At 41.4% G+C, this 22,339-nt stretch overlaps 1 protein-coding gene across 7 annotated transcripts in view; it reads right to left on the minus strand.

Moving 5' to 3' along the window:
* Window positions 1-22,339, minus strand: part of nckap5l (NCK-associated protein 5-like) — a 567,643-nt gene that overhangs the window by 336,166 nt on the left and 209,138 nt on the right. For all 7 annotated transcript variants that reach the window (XM_080199314.1, XM_080199316.1, XM_080199313.1 and 4 more), the window contains one exon: window positions 4,347-4,480. In XM_080199314.1, the coding sequence (XP_080055440.1) occupies window positions 4,347-4,480 (134 nt within the window). The remainder of the gene's footprint in view (window positions 1-4,346; window positions 4,481-22,339) is intronic.

The raw sequence follows: 22,339 nt of genomic DNA on the forward strand, positions 1-22,339 counted from the left end.
TGTGCTTGATCCTGGACCGGTAGACAGGCGCCGCAACAGCTCAGTGACTAGCACTGCTGGCTGTGCAGACACATGGATTTGGGCCTGTGTCTGTGGGAGTTTGCGCATTCTCCCTGTGGTTGCGTGGGTTTCCTCCGGGCGCTCCGGTTTCCTCCCACACCCCAAAGATGTGCTCTTAGGCTAATCGGTTTTTACCAAATTGACACTATTTCTTCCCTGAATCTGACTGAGTAGGGTTCCATTCGTAGACATGCAGGGTAGAATAGGTGTAGGGTGATGCGGCGGCGCGGGCTCATTGGGCCGAAGGGCCTGTTTCCCGTGCTGGGTTGTTCTTTGCTCTTTGTAAGCCTTCCCTCCCTCCTTGACCTGATTAAATGCAAAGTAAATTAGCTTCCCCACTTAGCAATGCTGGGTGTCAAGGGTGCATTATCTTCACTAGCAATGTACCAGCAGCAATTCTCAGAAGTGAACACTCATCTGGGTGCTTAAAACAAAGAAGACATCCTCCACCCTGAATTAACTCACGTGCCCACTATCAGATGCCTTTTATCAAGTTTTACGGTGAAACTCCATTTGATTGCTCCATCGCTTAGCTATTGTACTGATGCCCCTGTCTCTACAATGGGAATGCAATTAAACTGACATTGCTTAGATAAGGCTTTAAGGAAAGTATAGCATTTCCTGAATTGAGACAGCACAGGAATGCTGAGAACTGCAGACATTCTGGTCAAATGGGAACTGATAAACAAGAACTGCGTGGAAATGGCAAACAAGAATTTTGACTCACTGTACACAAACTGCTACATTTCTGTAATGACAAAAGCCAAGCTAAGGATGGAGAGAAATAGTTTAACTAAGCTGACAATGTGCTAGCAATTATGAAAAAAAAATACAGTACAGTACATTTATGTAAAAAGTACCGGCCTTAATTCTGTAATGCTGGTTTCAGAATACTGTGTCAAGAAAATTAGCTGAACTCCTGTTAAGCTTTTGTGGGAATATTGCTTATCCAATTTGGATGAAGTTTTTCATACGAGTAACATATTAAATAATGAATAAAACAATAGAATTCTGAAAAACAGCAATGGGAAACCAAAGAATGTTCTGCCAACAAGCCAAAGTCCAGCTATATCAGTACACATTCATGTGATTCCAACTCCTAATCGGGTTAAATATATACCGACAGATACAAGTAGACAAGCCTGTTTAATTAAACTGCTAAATTCAAGCTGGGTGGGATTCTACAGCTGTTCACTGGCAGCGCGATTCTCTGGTGCCGCTGACAGCAGACCCTCGGCCATGGGTTTCACAGCAGTGCGGAGTGGCTTCGATGAGAAATCCCACTGACCGCTGTGGGGCCAGTGGATCCCACTGACAGTACGCTGATCACCACCCCCCCGCCACTGAGGAACACGCATCTGGGAGGTCAAAGAATCCCGCCCCGTAGCAAAAGGAACATTGAGGGCAGCACGTTGGAACAGTGGTTAGCACTGCTGCCTCACAGTGCCCAGCAGCCGGGTGCAATTCCAGCCTTGGGTGACTGTAAGGAGTTTGTTCCTTCTCCCTTTCTACGTGGGTTTCCTCCAGATGTTCTGGTTTCCTTCCAAAGATATGCAGGTTAGTTGGATTGGCCATGCTAAATCGCCCCTTTGGTGTCCCAAGATGTGTAGGTTAGGGGGCTTAGTGGGGTATATAAGTATGGTTGGGGGCGGGGGGCGCTCGATAAGATGTTCTGTTGGAGAGTTGGTGCAGACTAGATGGACTGAATGACCTCCTTCTGCGCTTAAGATTTATGATTTTTGCTATTAGACTGCTAACTAAATTGCTCATTTCCCCATAAAAAAAATTAATTGTTCATTTTTTTTATTTGGACCATAGATAGTAACTTCTTAGTACAAACAAGAAATGCAGAAAAATATCACTGGGCCATCAGTAAAACAGAAGTCAACTGGGGCTGGTAGAAGCATAACCTTGACCGTCCCCCCTCCTACAGGTATGCACTAAGTCCAAGTATATTTTTTTGCGATGATTTTGAATAATTCAGTGCTTGAAATCATGCCACCTAAAACAGGAGAGGAATGTGCAATGAAAATTGATAGCCTAATTCAATGAGGATCATGCATCTCTTATTTGTCAACCCCCGACAGTCTCATGATGGATACAAATTCTAAAAAGCCTGAGGGTGCTTTCCAGTAGCAGATACAGTGGTTTAAAGCAGCACTAACCTCCTACTGGGGCAAGTGAACAGATGGATGATTACAATAAAGGCTTACCAGATCCTCATAAGATGAATAGGTGAAGGTTATCTTCTCAGTCCATTCATCAGAATTGAGCAATTTCTGCAAGGGGGAGAATTCTGCAATAGGAGTTGTGAGCACTCCCAAGTTTTCTCAAAAATTTAGACCAAAAAACCCCCAAGGCAAGGCAAGATTCACGACTGCCACTGAATTGAATACCACCTATACCTAGAATACTGGGTAAATCATGGGTGCCCAATGGAATAAGGAATTCAAGTTGTAACTAAACAAACATGCTCATTATTTTCAAACAAAGCCCACAGACTAACATGGAAGAAACATACTCTTAATATAAAATTAAACGAAAATCAATTTGAAAGCTGTATTCCCATATTAGAAATCCAAACACTGCATTTGCTAATATTTGAATTGTCCTCTATTCAAGTTAATTCATTGATTTCTGAAACCAATTTGAGTTGGTCCTCTTTTAAAGTCAAACCAAATAAACAAACTCAAATTAAATCAGGACAAAGTAAAAGGGGCAGCTCCCCAAAAGGAAGGGGAACAGCCCAAACAAAAACAAAGTACAAAGGAAACTCAGAAACGTCAAATTAAAGCGTGATTATTAGAGTCAATAATGCACCCCAGCCCCTGCAGTGCCCAACGGGCACAGAAGGCATCAACTGCCCAATTAGAGTTGGTACTCTTGTTTTTTTTTGTTTTTATTCCAATTCAAACCAAACAAGTCCAATTCAGAGTCTCAACAGTTGAGACATTCCCAATCCAAGCTGACAAGACAGGGCTCTCACCTCCTGCCTTGGACTTGATCTACATGATTAGAGTAGGCATAGCTCCTCCTCCAAGGCTTGATCTCATTTGCATCTTAGCTAAAGGCTGAGATGCCACTTTTAAAAATTGCTTCAAGTGAAGCTAAAATGTAACCTAATGACTTCAACCAAGCACTGCATGTCCACACTCCACTTGATCTTAGCCAAAAGGCCGAGAACCTAAAGTTAAAGTTTATTTATCAGTCACAAGTGGGCTTACATTAACACTGCAATGACGTCACTTTGAAAATCCACCAGTCGCCACGTTCTGGCACCTGTTGAGGTACACTGAGGGAGAATTTAGCATAGCCAGTGCACCTAAACAGCATATCTTTGGACAGTGGGAGAAAGCCTGGAGGAAACCCACGCAGACGTGGGAAGAATGTGCAAACTTCACACCAACAGCGACTCAAGTTGGGAATTGAACCGGATCCCTGGTGCTGTGAGGCAGCAGTGACAGTCATCTCCAATAACGCATAATGTGGATAGGTATAATAATACATTTTTTAAAAATTCTTATTTTAATTTTAAAGCAGGCTGAAATGTTTGGCAGAAAGTACAGAGTGAATATAGTGAAGGTAACATCAAGGTGGAGAGATCTGATTGGATTTATCTGTAAAACCATCTTCAGCTTGCATTTGCACTGGAATCAAATCTACCCTGAAGGGGGGAGCTTGGCTTAAGTCAGGACAAATAAATCAGTTTAATTCATGAGCTGTTATCAAATGTTTGATTTTGCTGGATATTAGACCTTGGGCAAAATTCTCCGGCCTCCCAGCTGTGTTTTTTCCACCAGCAAGAGGTGCCACATTGTTTGCCAGCAGCGGGATTCACTGCTCCTGCCACTAATAATGGGAATTCCCATTGACATCACCTCACGCCTGTGGAAACACGTGGGCAGACTGAACTGCCAGCAGCACCGGAGAATTCCGCTGGCGTGAAGGGCCGAAGAATTCTGGCCCGTATCGGACCTTAATTTCTTAATAGAAAATGAGGCATTTGTACCAATAAAACCATATTCCTATTTCCACAAAATGCTGTGGAAGTAACGAGTGGGACTTTCCTCCTCCTCCACTTAACTCTTGTGCTGTGTTGTTGTTGACCAGCAGCTGGGATCTTCTGGTCCCGCCACTGTCAACATGGTTTCCTGCTGTTCGTACCATCCAGAGCTGGGGAACCCCAGGGTGAGGGAGACTTGCTGTCAGCAAGATCTGCAGATTTTGCCCAGTGTATGAATCGTTACTTACGTGGTTTGATTACACCTCAGTGTCTGATTTCTTACCTGGCAAACTGCTCTTGCAAAGCTTGCATCTGAGACGTACTGTTTTCAGACTCCAATATCACTTCACGTAATCGCTTTTCAGTCTCAAGCCTTAAGCATCGCTCCTCTTCCAATTCATCCAGCAGTTTCTCACACTGGAAAAGACAATGAGTTTCAAATGTTAAAACAGCATCAAAGAAACAACTTCAGAAAACAAAAGGAATATCTCCGATTATCTACAGTAATATCGTTGTCAGAAAAATGAAAGAATTAGTAAATTTTTTTTATTTAGTAATGTCTTGTACAGGCTTCTAGAAGGAATTTTCATAAAGAGTACTCTCTTTACTGATGGAAGTGTTCTTCAGTTAAGAAAAAAATGTGATGGACTACAAACGCATCCAAAACCAATATTTTTAACTGCAAACAGTGCAAACCACCATTTGCGTTAGTCAGTGGAAAATGTTTGAACATCTGTTACCACAAAACAAACAGTACGTTAATAGACTGTTACTAAATCAATGTGAAATTATGGGAAATCAGTCTAAACATAAAATTGTAGCTAGTAGTAACAAAATCGGTTCTGCGTGAAATGTACTCAATCCCTTTGATTCCATTTTATTCTCATTTGAGAGGAGAGAAGAGAAGGCTAATACCAAGATAGGAATTGAGATACAACAGGATTTATTGAGAACAAGGCAATTCTAAATGACTACCAAATTTTCCACTGGCCATTTATTCATGTTTCTTCTCTGCTGCTGCCTCTTCCTGTCATTTTGTTCTTATTCTGTCAGGAGTGGCTTGGTTAATGTTATACTGTAACATTTACAGGCGGTTCCTACTCCAGAGTAGGACACTGCTGTCAACTTCTGTCCACCACCTTGAAGATCTGTCCTGCAGAACGGTGCCTTCTGTCAGAGAGTCAAACTACTGCATTGCCAGCAGCAGGAGAAGTGAATGGCTGGAAAATTCTGGCTGTGATATTTTAACCCAGAACAATGATATTTGTTGTTATCCACAAACAGGCATTAAATCCATGTCTTTAGAATCCAGAGTTTATCACCATCTACAATATAACATGGCTACAAGAGTAGTTCAAAGGCTGGGAATACTGCAGTGACTAACTCACCTCCTATAAGAGAAATATTTATAATTTTTATTCAGTCATGGGATACAGGTGTCATTGCCTGGCCAGCATTTATTGCACACTCTTAGTTGTCCTTGAGGAGGTGGTTGTGAGCTGCCTTCTTGAATTGCTGCAGTCCATATGCTGTAGGTTGACCCACAGTGCTGTTAGGCAACGGATTCCAGGATTTTGACCCAGCAACTGTGAAGGAATGGTGATATATTTACAAATCAGAACAGTGAGTGGCTTGGAAGGGAACTGTAGGTGGTGATGTTCCCATGTATCTACTGCCCTTGTCCTTCTAGATGGAAGTGATTGTGGGTTGGAAAGTGCTGTCTAAGGATCTTTGGTGAATTTCTGCAGCGCATCTTGTAGGTAGTACACACTACTGCTACTGAGCATCAGTGGTGGAGAAATTGGATGTGGTGCCAAACACCCTGCTTTGTCCTGGATGGTGTCAAGTTTCTTGAGTGTTGTTGGAGCTGCACCCATCCAGGCAAGTGGGTAATATTCCATCACACTCCTGCCTCGTGCCATGTAAATGGTAGACAGACTTTTGGGAGTCAGGAGGTGAGTTACTCACTGCAGTATTCCCAATCTCTGAACTACAAGAGATAGCCGCTGTGTTTATGTGGTAAATCCAGTTGAATTTCTGGTCTTTGCATCCAAAAGTATTAATTTTCTACTTCATTTTCAGAATGATTGGCTTATTATAAACTCTGGATTCTAAAGACTTGGATTTAATGCCTGTTTGTGATGACAACAACTATCTTTGTTATTTCTAGGTTAAAATACCACAGCTGGAATTTTCCAGCCATTCACACCCACCGCTGCTGCAAGCGAGGATGGAAAATTTGGCGCTCAGCCAAATCTCTGTTCATTGCAGTGGGACCAGAGAATCCCACTAGCGTGAATGGCCAGAAAATTCCAGCCCATAATCTGTACAGCATTAATAGCAATGGCAAATCAATGCCATAACAGCTTTTTCTGCACACAGGATTTTTTGTATTTAAAGCAATGCATGATAGTTTTTTTTCCCTCACTATTAATATTAGTATAAGCTTCAAAATTAATGAAGATTTTCTTATTAGTGTTGAAGCTCCTTCTGAGATAGTCTCCAATCACCTATCAGTAATTATTTCCAGTTGTCTACATAATATTTAACTTGTCAAACATACTACTGCCAGAATTCTACCAACCCACCCGCCACAGAATTGGAGCAGGCAAGGGGTGGACATTGGAAATGTCCATTGACCTCGGGTGGGATTTTCCAATCTCGGGTTCAGCGAGATTGTAAAATCCCATAAGAGGGTGAAATTTTTCTTGCTAGGTAGCATAACTCAGCTGATAGTGATTTGATGGGTTCTCTAACAGATATTCACTGAAATACTATTTTGCTTACAAGATCACTTCTGCACAGTAAGCACCTAATTAACAAATGTACACATTTTTATTTCAAGGATTGCCCTCCCAATAGATTACAATTCAATTTTTTTTCAAACTATTTACCAATACGTACAGTATGCGGTTAGTTAGTTTGATTGCAATAACACTTTTCTTAACCCGACTGAAGATAGGTAAATTGCTGAAATATCAGTTACATGTTTATAAACTCAAAGTACTTTTCTTGTTATTTTCCATGGTTACTTTATAAATGCTGCCTAGAAATCTAACATTAGTTAACACAGTTAACTGCAAATGATAATGCAGTTTCCTTGCAATCTCATGCCTGCAATTACACTCTACATTACAATCTGGTCAGGGGCTGGTAACATTTAAAAAGGAATCTGAATATCTCATTTTAGCCAATAGAACTACAAAATATTTCACTCTTCTTTTGAACAAAACACATATTATTGTATGTAAACAAATTAAAAAGCAATTACTTTTAACTTAACTATATGGTTTATAACTACATATGTTATGTATCAGGGTTACTTCTTTCTCCAAGAATTCTCCTGTAACACACATCAGTCTTAAAAGTGTCTACTTCTGCGAAGACCACCCATAAGTATGTCGCAATACTCTGGAAAATTGCTATCAGCTCCAGCAATTCATGGAGGGGTAAAACCATAATTTAATGACTGTGGTGCCCCAACCTCTTGTCCTGGTTCCTCTTCAACACTTCCAAGTGAATTCAGCTGTTCCCTTTCTTTTGCAATATGTCAGGATCACTGTCAATTATCCCAGTAGTCATAAGCTATGCAATATTCCATCTTGCCTCCTCACAAAATTCAAAAACAGGTTAAGCCTCATTCGCATTTAGATAGTCAGTGATGAAATTACATGTTTTGCTCTGCTTACAGGGCAGGTCTATCTAATTGTCCTTTGACTATCTTCTCTCAACTCTGTCAAATCCAAACTGCAAATACTCAGATAACATGAAAGTGGACAACCTCTCTAAGCTGCACCCATTTCCATATTGATGTAGCTTGCTCCGGGCTGTCCTCAAACTGACTTTTAGATTAATTAGCCCTTGCATACAATTTCATCTTTGACCTGATGCAGTAAACGGGTTCTATAACCTTTCAGGGTTTATTTGTTTTAAAACAAATTTAGCTCTTAAAACGATAAAATCTCTCCTGATTACCGTTGTTCCAGCAGGCATTGTATCTATCATGGGATCACGGGTGACATTTTACAGCCTCGCCCACTCCAATTCTGTGGTGGGAATTCCACAGCATTTCTCCAGCTCTTTAGTTAAGTAAGCCACCTGCTGTTTAATAGAGCTTTCTTCTATTCTGACTTTATTAAACAAACACAAATCATCTTTTAAACTACATTTCTTGAGGTATTCTGGCAATGTCTTAAGCCCAGCATTTCAATTATCTTACCTTTCTAGCTATTAACCTCTGAGGAATCATCACCTCAACTTTTTAAGTATTATGAGCTCCAAGCTTGCTTTAAATGCATTCATTTTATTTTATGTTGCTAAAACTTTAGAACATAATTTTTCATGTGGGGAATAAAGTGTAATTACTGGAAATCTGCAACTATAACATGCATCAAGGTTTATTTGTGATCAAGACCTTCTTAAAACGATACTGAGCCCTGAAACTACAAGACATGCATATAAATATGGTGAACCATAAGTAATCACACGAGTGAGTTTAACTTCTAAAATAATTGAGTTTTTGCATTTTTTTCATAGGTGTTAAGAAAAAATTTCATTTTGCCAATTTCCTAAATAATAGCTTACAAGTAAAAAAAATTCTTATGTTAGTGATGATACTTCAAAAATATGTTATCAGCTGTAAAGAGATTTGGGACATGTGGAGGTCATGAAATACTACTACAATACAATCTTTCCATTAATTTCATGGTATGGGAGCTCACTTTTACATCAACAAATTAAAACTCAATGGAATAAAAAGCCGTTGACAATAAATATATTTGCATAGCTCTTAAGAGTAAGAAGTCTCACAGCACCAGATTAAAGTCCGACAGGTTTATTTGGTATCACAAGCTTTCGAAGCACTGCTCCTTCATCAGGTAAGTGGAGAGTTGGGTTCACAAACAGGGCATATATAAGACAAAGGCACAATACTGGTTGGAATGAGAGTCTTAAAGTAATCAAGTCTCTACAGGTACAGACAATGCGAATGGAGAGAGGAGTAATCACAGGTTAATGAGGTGTGAATTGTCTCAAGCCAGGAAATTTAGAAGGATTTTGCAAGCCCAGGTATTAACCTGGTGTTGTGAGACCTCTTACCTGAGCCCACCCCAGTCCAATGCTGGCATTTCCACATCTTAAATAATAGCACCCTGTGATTTCAAGCAAATTGTGTGAAATTAAATGGGCAATGCCATATGCCACAGTCACTGAAAACTTTTAATGTTCTCATTAGTAATCCTAAATGCTTCCTTTCACTCATTTTTAATCTGCTGAAACGTGGAATTTTATCTCAAGTTATTGGATAAGTTCACCTTTTCGTTACAAAAAATGCACAATGGATCTATTGCCATAAACGCATCAACTCTGTGAAAATGCCATTATTGACACAAAGAAAATGACACCAAGTAGAACATTAAATTACATGGAACCAAAGCAAAAGTAACTGAAACCATGGATGAGATTCTCTGGCCGTGCTTGCCCCAAAGCCAGAGAATCCTGCCTGAGGTCAGTGGACATTTGGGTGGGCCATTCCCCCACCTGCTACAAATCCGAAGGTGGGCAGGACAGGAGAATTCCCCCACACCTTTGCATCTCATGTTATATTCTGATTAAAGGTCACTACAACTTAACAATAGTTTAAAATGTGTTCTGTAAACTGCTCCTATTTATATTCTCAAATATTTGTTTTATTTCTTCCTCCTGGACCTTCACCGATCATAAATATATTTTTCTGTATAGCGTTTTAACATCATTCCAATACTATTCAATATAAAGGAGTTCTGAAAAAAAAGAGGGTGGAATCTTCCCAAGTGTGGTGGTGAGTGGCTACAGCTACGCCTGTCCCACCAACCCAGAATAGTAGGATTCCGCTCCAGATTCTGCATTTGGAACCCCATTAATTACACACAGGCGAGTTCCCCTCTAACTTTCCTGGTGGGCTGGCAGTTGATTTGCCCACCTCCCCTCAGCTGATGGCTTTGTGGGTCCAAGCACCACATTTAAGCACCAGCCTGGCACACCCATATCAGTCTCTCCAGCCCACCTGTCTTCAGCAGACCATGAAGGATGTCAGCAATCCAGAGGGAAAAGGCTTCCAGCCTCAAGAAGTCTGTTCTTTAATTCAACTGCCCTTCTAATGAGCCCATCACCTGGAGGTGCCCAGGCCTCACTTGGACTTCTCCCTACACATCTGGAGTTTTCATCCATACCCTTCTAGCAAACATTATAGTATCCGTGTGATTCCTTGTTTGTGAGCTTTTTATGTAGTCCTTTTGTGAAACAGCTTCCCTCCCCTTAGTATTTCCTCCACCTTCCATTGTTTATCTTCTTCATCCACCTCCTTGCCACTCTGGCTGCCATCATGAGCTTCACCCTACTGACCCCAATTGTGGATTGGGAGAGGGAGTTGAATGGGGTTGGCAGAAAAGGCAGGGAGGTGGTTTTCATCAGGCCTTTCCGATGTTAGTTCCCTGGATCACTCACCACGTGCCTTTGAAGAAGAGACACCCTCACTCCGAGAAGCCCTCAAGCAAACATACCATGGTTTGCAGGTCATTCACCCCACATGGGTTAATACCAGTGGCTTTTAAAGTGAAGATTCATGGCCCACTTCAGGGTCTTAATTGGCAGCAAGACTGTCCATGGATCTTTCCACCATGGTGATCATGGGGGTAGGAAAGTGTTGTGAGTAGCCACCCACCTCCCTCCTGCAAATTAAGTGCCCCCTGCTCCCAAACCTGCCAGAGAGGGAGCATACGATTCCACCTATAGTGCAGACTTTCCTCATACTTTCAGTACAATTTAAGAAATAAATGGTTACATGAACATAATGCAACTTAACTGCAACATGAACATTCCTGAAATACAAGAAACATCTGGATTATTGGAACAGATTCATCCATCTTATAAAATATGATTGATGCGTCATGTCCTTAGAATGAATTACTTCTTTCCAATTGATGTTTGGTGACACAAAGATGTATCTCATAATATCAAGCTATTAAATCTTTATAACTGAAACTTTGAAAAAGCACATTGTCTATTCTGTAGCCTTGATCTAGAAACAAAATCATAACCTCTGCAAAGCACAGTCGATTTTACCCAATTTGTCTTTGGTAAGACAGATTGTAGAAAAGGTTCGTGCTTTTAGCCAAAGAAGGAGGAAAATGCACAAGGAATCTTTTTGGTGCTCAATGTTGTTTCCCATGTGTTAAAGAAAATTCTATCTTGAACAAATAATTATTTTACTTTAATAAAAGAGATCTATTTTGGAACTGAGTCTTGCTTACTGGCAGTAGGAACGTGACCTGTATTTTGTGGAGTCGTTCTAGTGAAGATCAGCCGAAGGACCAGAGTTTTCTTTTATTCTTGAGAAAACCTACACAATTATTATGTTCCTTTCAGAGTCAGACAGACATAGGCTCATTAGAAGCACAATTAGAAGCAGCAAGGATACAACTTAAACTATAGGTTAGTTGTACCCTTGCTGCTTCTAATTAGCATTACTGGTGCAACTGTGCATAGGGAAATTTGATATTTTAAGTAAATTGCAGCCATAAATATTTGGGAGGATTATGATTTCCCTGTATGGCCATTGACAAGATAAAATTTGCTTGTTCTAAAATTACCCGTGCTGAGAATTATCTTATATTATTTGAATAGTTAATGAGCAAAATGCATGTTAATTTTGTTAAGAAGAGGTAGCGTTTACCAATTTCTCTGCAACAAAGGCTGAACAGCAGGGAGATATACAGTGGAGAGGTCGCAGTGCTACCGGTGGCTGGTGATGGTAACTACAAGTTGACAAGGGTAATTTCCATTCTAAATGTGGTGAAAGGGATTTATAATGGGGGATTCATAGCCAGTGACAAAATGCTGGTGTGCATGAAAAATGGATCTAATTGGATCCATTATCAGCTTAATCAGCTGCCTGATTCTGTGGTGTAGGCAGCTGATTCAGGTCTCCAGCCACCTTTGGGAAATCTTTCCAGCAGTTGTAGACGTGTGCTGATTGCAGTTCCCCTCAATTTTCCCATCTCATCACAGGGCCGAAAGAATTCAACTCCCTTGACTCTAGAATATTGCAGAGTCAATTATTTGGAGTAATTTAGCCACCTACATAAGATTCTAGTAAGAATTTCACAGTAAGGTTTTACCTTTAAAGAAGTGGAATAGAATCTAATTTGTTACAAATGCAATGGCTGTCTAAAAGCTAGATGTCAACTTCAAGTATTAACACAAGTACGTATATGAAAGTTAATATCATCATTCCACCCTCATAGCTGCCTTTGTGCTCACTTCTAACAAAAGGTCATCAACCTGAAATGTTGGCTAAAACTTTACTAGCATGGATAGGGTTTTTATTGCTGTGGCTGATCAGAAGGCCAGGACTGGCATTCCATTAGGGGTAGCCTTGACAGTGTCACCTATAGCATTGATCACTGTTGAGGATACAAAGTGTTTAGTTCAGTTTAGTTTATTTATTGGTGTCACAAGTAAGGCTTACATTAACACTGCTATGAAATTATTGTGAAAATCCTCTAGTTGCCTCCAGCGCCTATTCGGGAGAATTTAGCACAGCCAACGCACTTAACCAGCACATCTTTCGGACTGTGGGAGGAAACCAGAGCACCCAAAGGAAACACACGCAGATACAGGAAGAACGTGCAGACTCCACACAGACAGTGACCCAGGCTGGGAATCAAACCTGGGTCCCTGGTGCTGTGAGGTAGCAGTGATAACAGCAATGTGCCACCAAGACCATTGCCATATTCAAGTGCCCTTGGAAGAACTGGAAAGAAGTTTTAAAATTCATTTATGGGATGTGGGCGCCACTGACTAGGCTAGCATTTACTGCCCATCCCTAATACTTTTAATATTCCAGAGTAAGAGAATATGTTTTAAAACTTAGGAGCTCCTAAAAAAAAAAGTGCTAAAGAAATACTCAGTGCCAGTTCGAAGCTTCCAGTATTTCCTGTGGGACATTGGCAAAGCAGTAAGAAAGAATTAAATTTCCTTACCATATCCACTTAAGTCATTAAAAAAAATGGAATGTCCTTTTTTCATAACTTTGTATTTTAGGCCAAAGCTCTTTCAGCTGAATGAAAGACATAACATTAAATTTTTAAAAATTCTTTCATTGGATGTAGGTGTTGGCCAGCATTTATTGCCCATCCCTGAGGACATTTAAGAGATCCATTACTGCAGACCCGGAGTCAAAAGTAGGCCAGACTGGTTAAGAACAATAGATTTCCTTCCCAAAAGGATCTTAGTGAACCAAATGGGTTTTTATGACTATTGACAATGGTTTCATGGTCGTGGTTAAACTTTTAATTCCAGGTTTCTTTTATTGAATTTCAATTCCACCAGCTGATGTGGTGGGATTTGAAAAGGTTCCCCAGAGCATTACTACTCCCGTGACAATACAACCATGCCACTGCCATGCATAATGGACTGCTACTGGTAGTCAACATAACTTGACATGTAAGCAGATTGACTTCAGAATTATTTTTCCTAAAACACCAATACACTAAATACTCCATTGGACAACAATGAATGTGATTTATTTACTCAAGTCAATTCATGAGTCACCTGTGAACAGAACATCAATTGACTTCTGAACTAAATGATTTTATGTTTTATTATGTATAAATTTTTATCTTCAAATTCCATTCTATTTAATATTTTTACTGGAGATCATTATCATCTCAGCACAAAGCACCTCTCCATTATTTCGAAAAGGAAGGCCAATTCATCCCTAAAAAATAAATACACTTGTTTTCAAAAAAAACATTTTGACAATGATGGACTGACGTTAGATTTGAAAAGTTTGATATGCTGTATAAAATGATCAACAACTCATTTTTTTGCAGAAAAGAACAGTTCTCATGACAGTATCAGAAAATGAAATTTTCTTTTCCTCCTCTAACCCAACCCAGATAATTGCGAAGGAGTTAGAGATGACCGGAGTCTGGCTCAGCCAGCAATCATTCTTGTCTGGTTGAAATGACAGCATCTAGAATTGATTAAGGAAAAGGGAGTAGGAAAATGCCTTATGCAGCACTAACATTCTAAGGGGAATTTTAACAAAGGTGACACAGCTTGTAGGTTCTGCAGAAGGATCTAGATAGGCTGGGCGAATGGGCCAGGAAATGGCAAATGGAATTTAATGTTGGCAAGTGTGAGGTGGTCCACTTTGGTAGGAAGAATGGTAGGAAGGACTATTACTTACGTGGCGAGAAACTGCAGCAGGCGACGGTGCAGAGGGACCTCGGGGTCCTTGTGCATGAGTCGCAAAAACCCAGCTTGCAGGTGCAGCAGGTGGTCAGGAAGGCGAATGGGATGCTGGCCTTCATAGCGAGGGGGATTGAATATAAAAGTAGGGAGGTCTTGCTGCAGCTGTATAGGGCATTGGTGAGGCCGCAGCTGGAGTACTGTGTGCAGTTTTGGGCGCCGCACCTGCGCAAGGATATTTTGGCCCTGGAGGGAGTGCAGAGGAGGTTTACTAGGCTGATACCGGAGTTGAGGGGATTGAGCTATGAGGAGAGGCTGAATAAACTAGGCTTGTACTCGTTAGAGTTTAGAAGAATGAGGGGAGATCTCATTGAGACGTATAAGATGATGAATGGGATGGATAGGATAGAGGTGGAGAGACTCTTCCCGCTCAAAAAAGACAGTAGGACTAGGGGGCACAGCCTCAAGATAAAGGGGAGGCGGTTTAGAACGGAGTTGAGGAGGAACTTCTTCACTCAAAGGGTGGTGAATCTCTGGAATTCTCTGCCCGTTGAAGTGGTGGAGGCTGCCTCGCTAAATATTTTTAAGAAGCAGGTTGATGGGTTTTTGATAAGAGAGGGGATTAAGGGTTATGGGGAGAGGGCGGGAAAGTGGAACTGAGCCACGACAGATCAGCCATGATCTTATTGAATGGCGGGGCAGGCTCGAAGGGCTAGATGGCCTACTCCTGCTCCTATTTCTTATGTTCTTATGTTCTTATGTTCCACATGACAACTACCCAAGATTTGTGGTGTGATGCCCAATTTAGTGGGGGATCATTAACAATGCCTGGTCAACCACCCACCTGAAATAGATTTTTAGAGCAAGACCATCAGTGAAATTAGGAAGCTACTGGCCTATGTCATGGGAGCAGTGTTCACTTTAGAGGGCTTTATGAGAGGGAAATGGAAAATGGTACAGTAGTTCAAGCATTCGTCATGGTGATCTGGAGCTGCAACTTCACTCTTTCTAGCCCCACAAATATAAGTATTAAACTTAGCCCACAAAGCCTTTCCATGTGTCCACCAGGTTTTAGTCAAGTGTCTCGAAAAGATTCTATGTTCAGCCTGCTGTTAAAATAGCTTCCAAGTCCTATGAATGTCACAAGACCACAATTTAAATATAGTTACAAAGCTCCTGAGGAGGGCACCCCAACTGACCAAGTTAAAAATATCTCTGATAAGGAATGTGCTGTAAATTAGTTGCTTGGGTTGCCATTCTTATTCTGCACAATGTCTACTGGTGTCAAATTATCTTCTGAGCTTAACACCCCTGCCAGGTGTAGCTTCAGTTTTAAGTGATACTGTAGCAGGGAACTATCTGGAAAATTTTATTGTAACCATTATGCAAGAGCACAGCTTCTTCCATGAGGGAAACCCATCTGTAAGAAACTTATACTGGTTTTATGCTGAAACATACTTTACACATTGACCTCCAGGCCAGTAGAAATGTCATCCTAATTCCATTGCTGCTGCGCTAGCGACTTCACTCTGGCATTACCTGCTGCTGTGGTGCCATTACTGAGTATTTTGCTTCTGCTGTCCCTCGTCTATAGCAATATAAGGCAACAGTCATTGGCAACACCATTTCAACTGCTGTGACCTTTTGAATGTGTTGTGAGAGGTCAGGGTTCTGAAAAAAATCTCACGTCGTGCCCATCTCCACTGCTCAAGTATGACAGCACACTCGTTAGGTATAGTGAGTAACACTGCAAATGATTGATGAAATTTCAAGGCATTCGATTTAAAATTGGTGCCAATTATTTAAGTGTGATTTTTTTTTAAAAAAAATCAGGACTGTCCTTTATGCTGTAATTGTGCCACGGTTGTTATGCTCACTAACAGTTGTCCTCGCAAGATTTGTAGAATAGTATTCACTGCATCGAGGCTGGCTAATGTTCACATTTCTTTTCGTTTCTCTAAAAAGGGAAGAATTTTGGCACGAGATAGAAGCCAGTAACAACTCCATATCAGAGCATCATGCATTAAGCTGCATACAATAATTCATCACTCATCTTAATCTACCAACTTGATAGAATAATTCTCTGTTACAGAAGGTTTTGAAGTCATCTTCAGCTAGGACATGAACACTGGTATTATCTCTGATACGCTGCAATATAATTGCAGAATGGAAAAACCACACGCTATAGAAATTGTGATTTAATGCCTGAATGCCAACTCCCAACAGATTCCTTCCTGTTCCACTGCACTTTCACAAAGTTTATAATCATGTTTTACAGAGCATCTTATCTCATCTACCACATTTACATGCCTATTTAATTATTTTTCCACACTTGCCAGCTTAACCAAGACACAATTTCAAAATCAAACGGGAGATATTTATCATCAGGGTCCCAAGATCTGACACATTGTTGGCTGTTCTTCTGGATTTTTGTTGTTGCATAAAGTTAGGTCTGAACATTATTCTCTATCTCTTCCAACCCGCATTTATCCAGGGTCTGTAAACAATTAATTATGGAGCCACGCTCCATCAGTCAGGCCCAATTCAAACCTACTACTTTTGAGCGCAACCAAACATTCCATTCACATGTGTAAATAAATTTAAATGAACAGAATGTGCACGTAGCCATTCCTCGTGTTCAGTGGAAAACCATTGTTCACATCTCTATGCTTAACCACAGCTGCTGCTGAGTTAACTACTGAAAGGTATACAGCAAATGAAATGAAAAAGAAAAGCACATATTGATAATGAACATATCATTCAGCTGTAGTTTGATACAATTAGTTTATTTTACTGTCACAAGCAGGTTTACATTAAACACTGCAATGAAGTTACTGTGAAAATCCCCCAGTCACCAACACTCTGGTGCCTGTTGGGCTACACTGAGGGAGAATTTAGCATGGCCAGTGCACCTAACCTGCATGTCTTTCAGACAGTGGGAGGAAACTGAAGCACCTGGAGGAAACCCACACAGACATGGGGAAAACATACAGACTCTGCATAGACAGCGACCCAAGCCGGGAATCAAACCCTGGGTCCCTGGAGCTCTGAGGTAACAGTGCTAATCACAGTGCTGTCCAACATTAGCAAAAATAAGCATAAAAGATTTGTATTTTCACCAATGAGTGTTCGATTTATATGCGCAAGACTTTATAAACATATTTTTCAGTGCTCATCATTTATTGAAACGATTTTCAGCATTCAATATTTATACTGGGTAAACAAGCTTGGCCCAGAATTCTGCAGTCAGCAGCAAATCAATGGCACTTGCTGGAAGAAAGTTTCTCGTAAAGATCCAGCAATCTCTGTGGCATGGATTTCCCCCTTTCAGACAGCTAGTTAAACATTGCACTGGGTCAATGGGCTATCTTGACATGCAGCTGCAGCAATGATGACTGGAAGCAGGTTAGAAACCAATCACTGAATTATTCACGAACAGCAACACAGGAAGTTGAAAGCACTTCACATCCATCAGTGGGATGTAAGGCCGGCCACAGAGCTTGTTTGGGGCAAGATTTTGAAAGGATTTATAAGTTGAGTATGACATGTTTTGAAATCAGTTATAGGGAACAGATAGCTGAGGAAGGGCAGGAGTAATCGGCAAGTGCAACATTGTGGATCAGGAACAGCAGTGGAGTTTATCAATGAGATAAAGTTGTGTAGAGTTTCCAAGGACGTTGGAGAAATCAAGTCTGCAGATAAGAAGGTCATAGATAAGGGTTTCAATTGCAGTAGAGTGAGACAGAAGTTGGCAACATTAGGATTTGAAGATAAGTAGATTTAGTGAGCAATTGGACGTAAATTTGAACGTCAGTTCAGGATTGGGCTAACACCTTAGTACTAACTGAGTCTGATTTAAGTGCATGGTGATTGTAATTTAAACCATGAGATAGAGTCAAATTACAGCAGTGAAATTCTTCAGCCACTAATGCACATATTCACCGGAATTCTCCCACCCTGCCATCGGAGCAGGCGACAATGGAAATGTCCATCGACCTTGGGCAGGAATTTCCAGTTTTGCTCAAGCGAGGCTGTAAAATCTCACTCAGTCCCTCCAAAAGGTATTCATTTGGGAAGAGAAGTTAGATTGTACAATCTGATTGACGTGATTTGATTTATTATTGTCGCATGTATTGGCATACAGTGAAAAGTATTGTTTCTTGCGTGCATACCGTTCAGAGAGAATGAAATGAGAGGGTGCAGAATGTAGTGTTACAGTCATAACTAGGGTATAGAGAAAGATCAACTTAGTGCAGGGTAGGTCCACTCAAAAGTCTGATGGCAGCAGGGAAGAAGCTGTTCTTGAGTCGGTTGGTACGTGACCTTAGACTTTGGTATCTTTTTCCCAACAGAAAAAGGGAAAAGAGAGAATGTGCAGGGTGTGTGGAGACCCTAAATATGCTGGCTGCTTTTCTGGGGCAGCGGGAAGTGTAGACAAAGTCAATGGATGGGAGGCTGGTTTGCATGATGTATTGGGCTACATTCACGACCTTTTGTCGTTTCTTGCAGTCTTGGGCAGAGTAGGATCCATACCAAGCTGCGATACAACCAGGAAGAATGCTTTCTGCAGTGCATCTGTAAGAGTTGGTGAGAATCTTAGCTGACATGTCAAACTTCCAACAGAATGGGATGTCTCACTTGAGACATGCCAAATCTGCAGCAGATTCCACAATGTAAACAATCAAACATCGCAAGCTAAACTAAATTAATTGACCGCAATTGGTTTTAACATCATGCTTAATTTTTTTGTATTAATCAAGAACAAAAGAAAAATGATTGGAACAGATAAAATTTTAGGGGCTGTGTAGGGAATGTAAGAGGTTATTACAGAAGGTCAGGGGGCATGGAGTTGGGGGTAGGGTGTTAGCGTGGATAGAGGATTGGCTGTCAAATAGGAGACAGAGAGTGGGGGTCAATGGGTGCTATTCGGATTGGAGGTTGGTGACTAGTGACTAGTGGAGTGCCCCAGGGGTCGGTGCTGGGGCCTCAGCTATTCACCATTTATATAGATGATCTGGAGGAGGGAACCGAGTGTATGGTGTCGAAATTTGCTGATGACACCAAGATTGGTGGAACGGCAAATTGTGTGGAGGGTGTGGAGCATCTGCAGAAGGATCTAGATAGGCTGGGCGAATGGGCCAGGAACTGGCAAATGGAATTTAATGTTAGCAAGTGTGAGGTGGTCCACTTTGGTAGGAATAATGGTAGGAAGGACTATTACTTACGTGGCGAAAAACTGCTGCATGCGACGGTGCAGAGGGACCTCGGGGTCCTTGTGCATGAGTCGCAAAAACCCAGCTTGCAGGTGCAGCAGGTGGTCAGGAAGGCAAATGGGATGCTGGCCTTCATAGCGAGGGGGACTGAATATAAAAGTAGGGAAGTCTTGCTGCAGCTGTATAGGGTGCTGGTGAGGCCGCAGCTGGAGTACTGTGTGCAGTTTTGGTCGCCGCACTTACGCAAGGATATTTTGGCCTTGGAGGGAGTGCAGAGGAGGTTTACTAGGCTGATTCCGGAGTTGAGGGGGTTGAGCTATGAGGAGAGGCTGAATAAACTAGGCTTGTACTCGTTAGAGTTTAGAAGAATGAGGGGAGATCTCATTGAGACGTATAAGATGTTGAATGGGATGGATAGGATAGAGGTGGAGAGGCTCTTCCCGCTCAGAAAGGACAGTAGGACTAGAGGGCACAGCCTCAAGATAAAGAGGGGGTGGTTTAGAACGGAGTTGAGGAAGAATTTCTTCACTCAAAAGGGTGGTGAATCTCTGGAATTCTCTGCCCATTGAAGTGGTGGAGGCTGCCTCGCTCAATATTTTTAAGACGCGGGTTGATAGGTTTTTGATAAGAGAGGGGATTAAGGGTTATGGGGAGAGGGCGGGAATGTGGAACTGAGCCACGACAGATCAGCCATGATCTTATTGAATGGCGGGGCAGGCTCGAGGGGCTAGATGGCCTACTCCTGCTCCTATTTCTTATGTTCTTATGTAAGACTGCCTGTATTCTGTCTCATAGCAAGTTCTGCTTCATCCTTGTGACCTAAATTTCCAATCTGCTACAAATTTAAAAATATCATTATGCTTAAATCCTTCATACTCTTCATCCTCAGAGCTCTCTTCTCTTTCCAATTCCAACCTTGTATCAAACCTCCTTTCCTCAATCTCCCCACCCCACCCATCACTGGTGACAACACATTCACCTGTCTCAATCCTACCCTCGGGAAATCCCACCCCAATACTCTCTACCACTCCATCTTCCTCTACTTCTTTGAGAGTAATAAAAAAACATCTTTGACAACATTTTTGCCACAGCTCCTGATATCTCCTTTAGGTCAGCATTGACTCTTTTTTTTAAATTGGTATAAGCTTTGTAAAGTGCCTGGGATTTTCTTCTACATGAAAAGCATTATATAATGTAAGTTGCTCTTATTTGAGGAATAAAGATTGAAGGCGAACTTTGCAAGTTTAATAAGTGTGACAACTATGGCACTGATTTCAAAATATCATGGAATCCAGTTTTCTTTGTGGAACTGTTGATCCAGAAATTAATTAATCACTTTCATCCTCCTGATCTACCATGATATCTGAGTTCTATCCCTTTGGTCTCCCTGTATGATGAAAATGTGCACAAGGTGAGACTCCATTGATAAAATCTGGAAAGGAAGTATGATGCCTCACTTGGGACATTCAAAGGACTGCTTTCAGATCCCTTCAATAATCTTCCTGGATGAAGTATTACCCTCACTCCAACAGAGCTCTTCTTCCATCCATGTTTGAAGAAATATCACAATCCAAGGCTATAAATGTTGTTTTGGATCCAGGATCCATCCTTCTATCAAATAGTTACGTTGGTGTTTAAAATGAGGGCATCTTGGTACAGGCAGGGCAAGAAGGAATTTGCTCATATTATTCTGTGCTTCTGTTGCACGTGACGACATTGATAGAATAACACTAAAGACACCTGGACTCTGGCAAGCCTGTAGAATTGTCTTGTCTAATCATGATGCTGCTACTTTCTCGTGGCAATTGCCATAATGCTGTTGGCATGCCAAGTCCTTGCCATATCTGTGACCAGTAAACGGGCTGCTCCTGTAATGTCACCAGTACTAATCCAGAATAATGCCAACACAAAAGCTGAGTTCATTCTTTGTTTGTATTTGGAAGTCTTGATTAAATAAATAATATAGCTCTGTTACAGGTACCCTACATAGCCTCAGCCTCTGAAAGCAATGTCCTTCAGGATGGGGATGAGGAGGAATGAACACTTTCTTTATTAGTATCACAAGTAGGCTTACATAAACACTGCAATTAAGTTACTGTGAAAATCCCCTAGGCGCCACACACTCCAGCATCTGTTCGGATACACAGTGAGAGTTTAGCATGGTTAATGCACTTAATCAGCATGTCTTTTGGATTGTGGGAGGAAACCAGAACACTGGGAGGAAACCCATGCAGACACTGGGAGAAGGTGCAGACTCTGCACAGATGGTGACCCAAGCCAGGAATCAAACCCAGGCCCTAGCGCTGTCGGGCAGCAGTGCTAACCATTGTGCCACTGTTGAACTTGGAATGATGCAGATGGGGAAGTGAGTGCTGCTTTTTATGTCTTTTTTCAGCCTCCAATAGCTGGTGAGTGTTCAAAAGCATTAATTAAGTGAGCAGGCAGTTGATTGGTTGGTGACCTCCAAACCAGGGACAGGAGTTTAAACTTCTTTTCAAAAAAAGATATGAAACTTATAAATCTTGATGATCAAAGTACGAATACACTCAAATCCCATTGGGTAGCACATTGACACAACGGTTAGAGCTGCTGCCTCACAATGCTAGGGATCCAGTTTCAATTGCAGCCTTGGGTGGCCGAGTGTGTGGGGTTTGCACATTCTCCCCGTGCTCGGGTGAATTTCCTCCGGGTGCTCCACTTTCCTCCCACAGTCAAAAGATGTGCCGCTTCAGTGGATTGGTCATAGCTAATTGTCCCTTAGTGTCTTAAGATGTATAGGTTACATGGATTAGCTATGGTAATGTGTGGAGCTACGAAGATAGGGCGGGGG

The sequence above is a fragment of the Carcharhinus amblyrhynchos genome, chromosome 11 (assembly GCF_965287045.1).
Source record: "Carcharhinus amblyrhynchos chromosome 11, sCarAmb.v2.hapA, whole genome shotgun sequence".
In the NCBI taxonomy this organism is placed as follows: domain Eukaryota; kingdom Metazoa; phylum Chordata; class Chondrichthyes; order Carcharhiniformes; family Carcharhinidae; genus Carcharhinus; species Carcharhinus amblyrhynchos.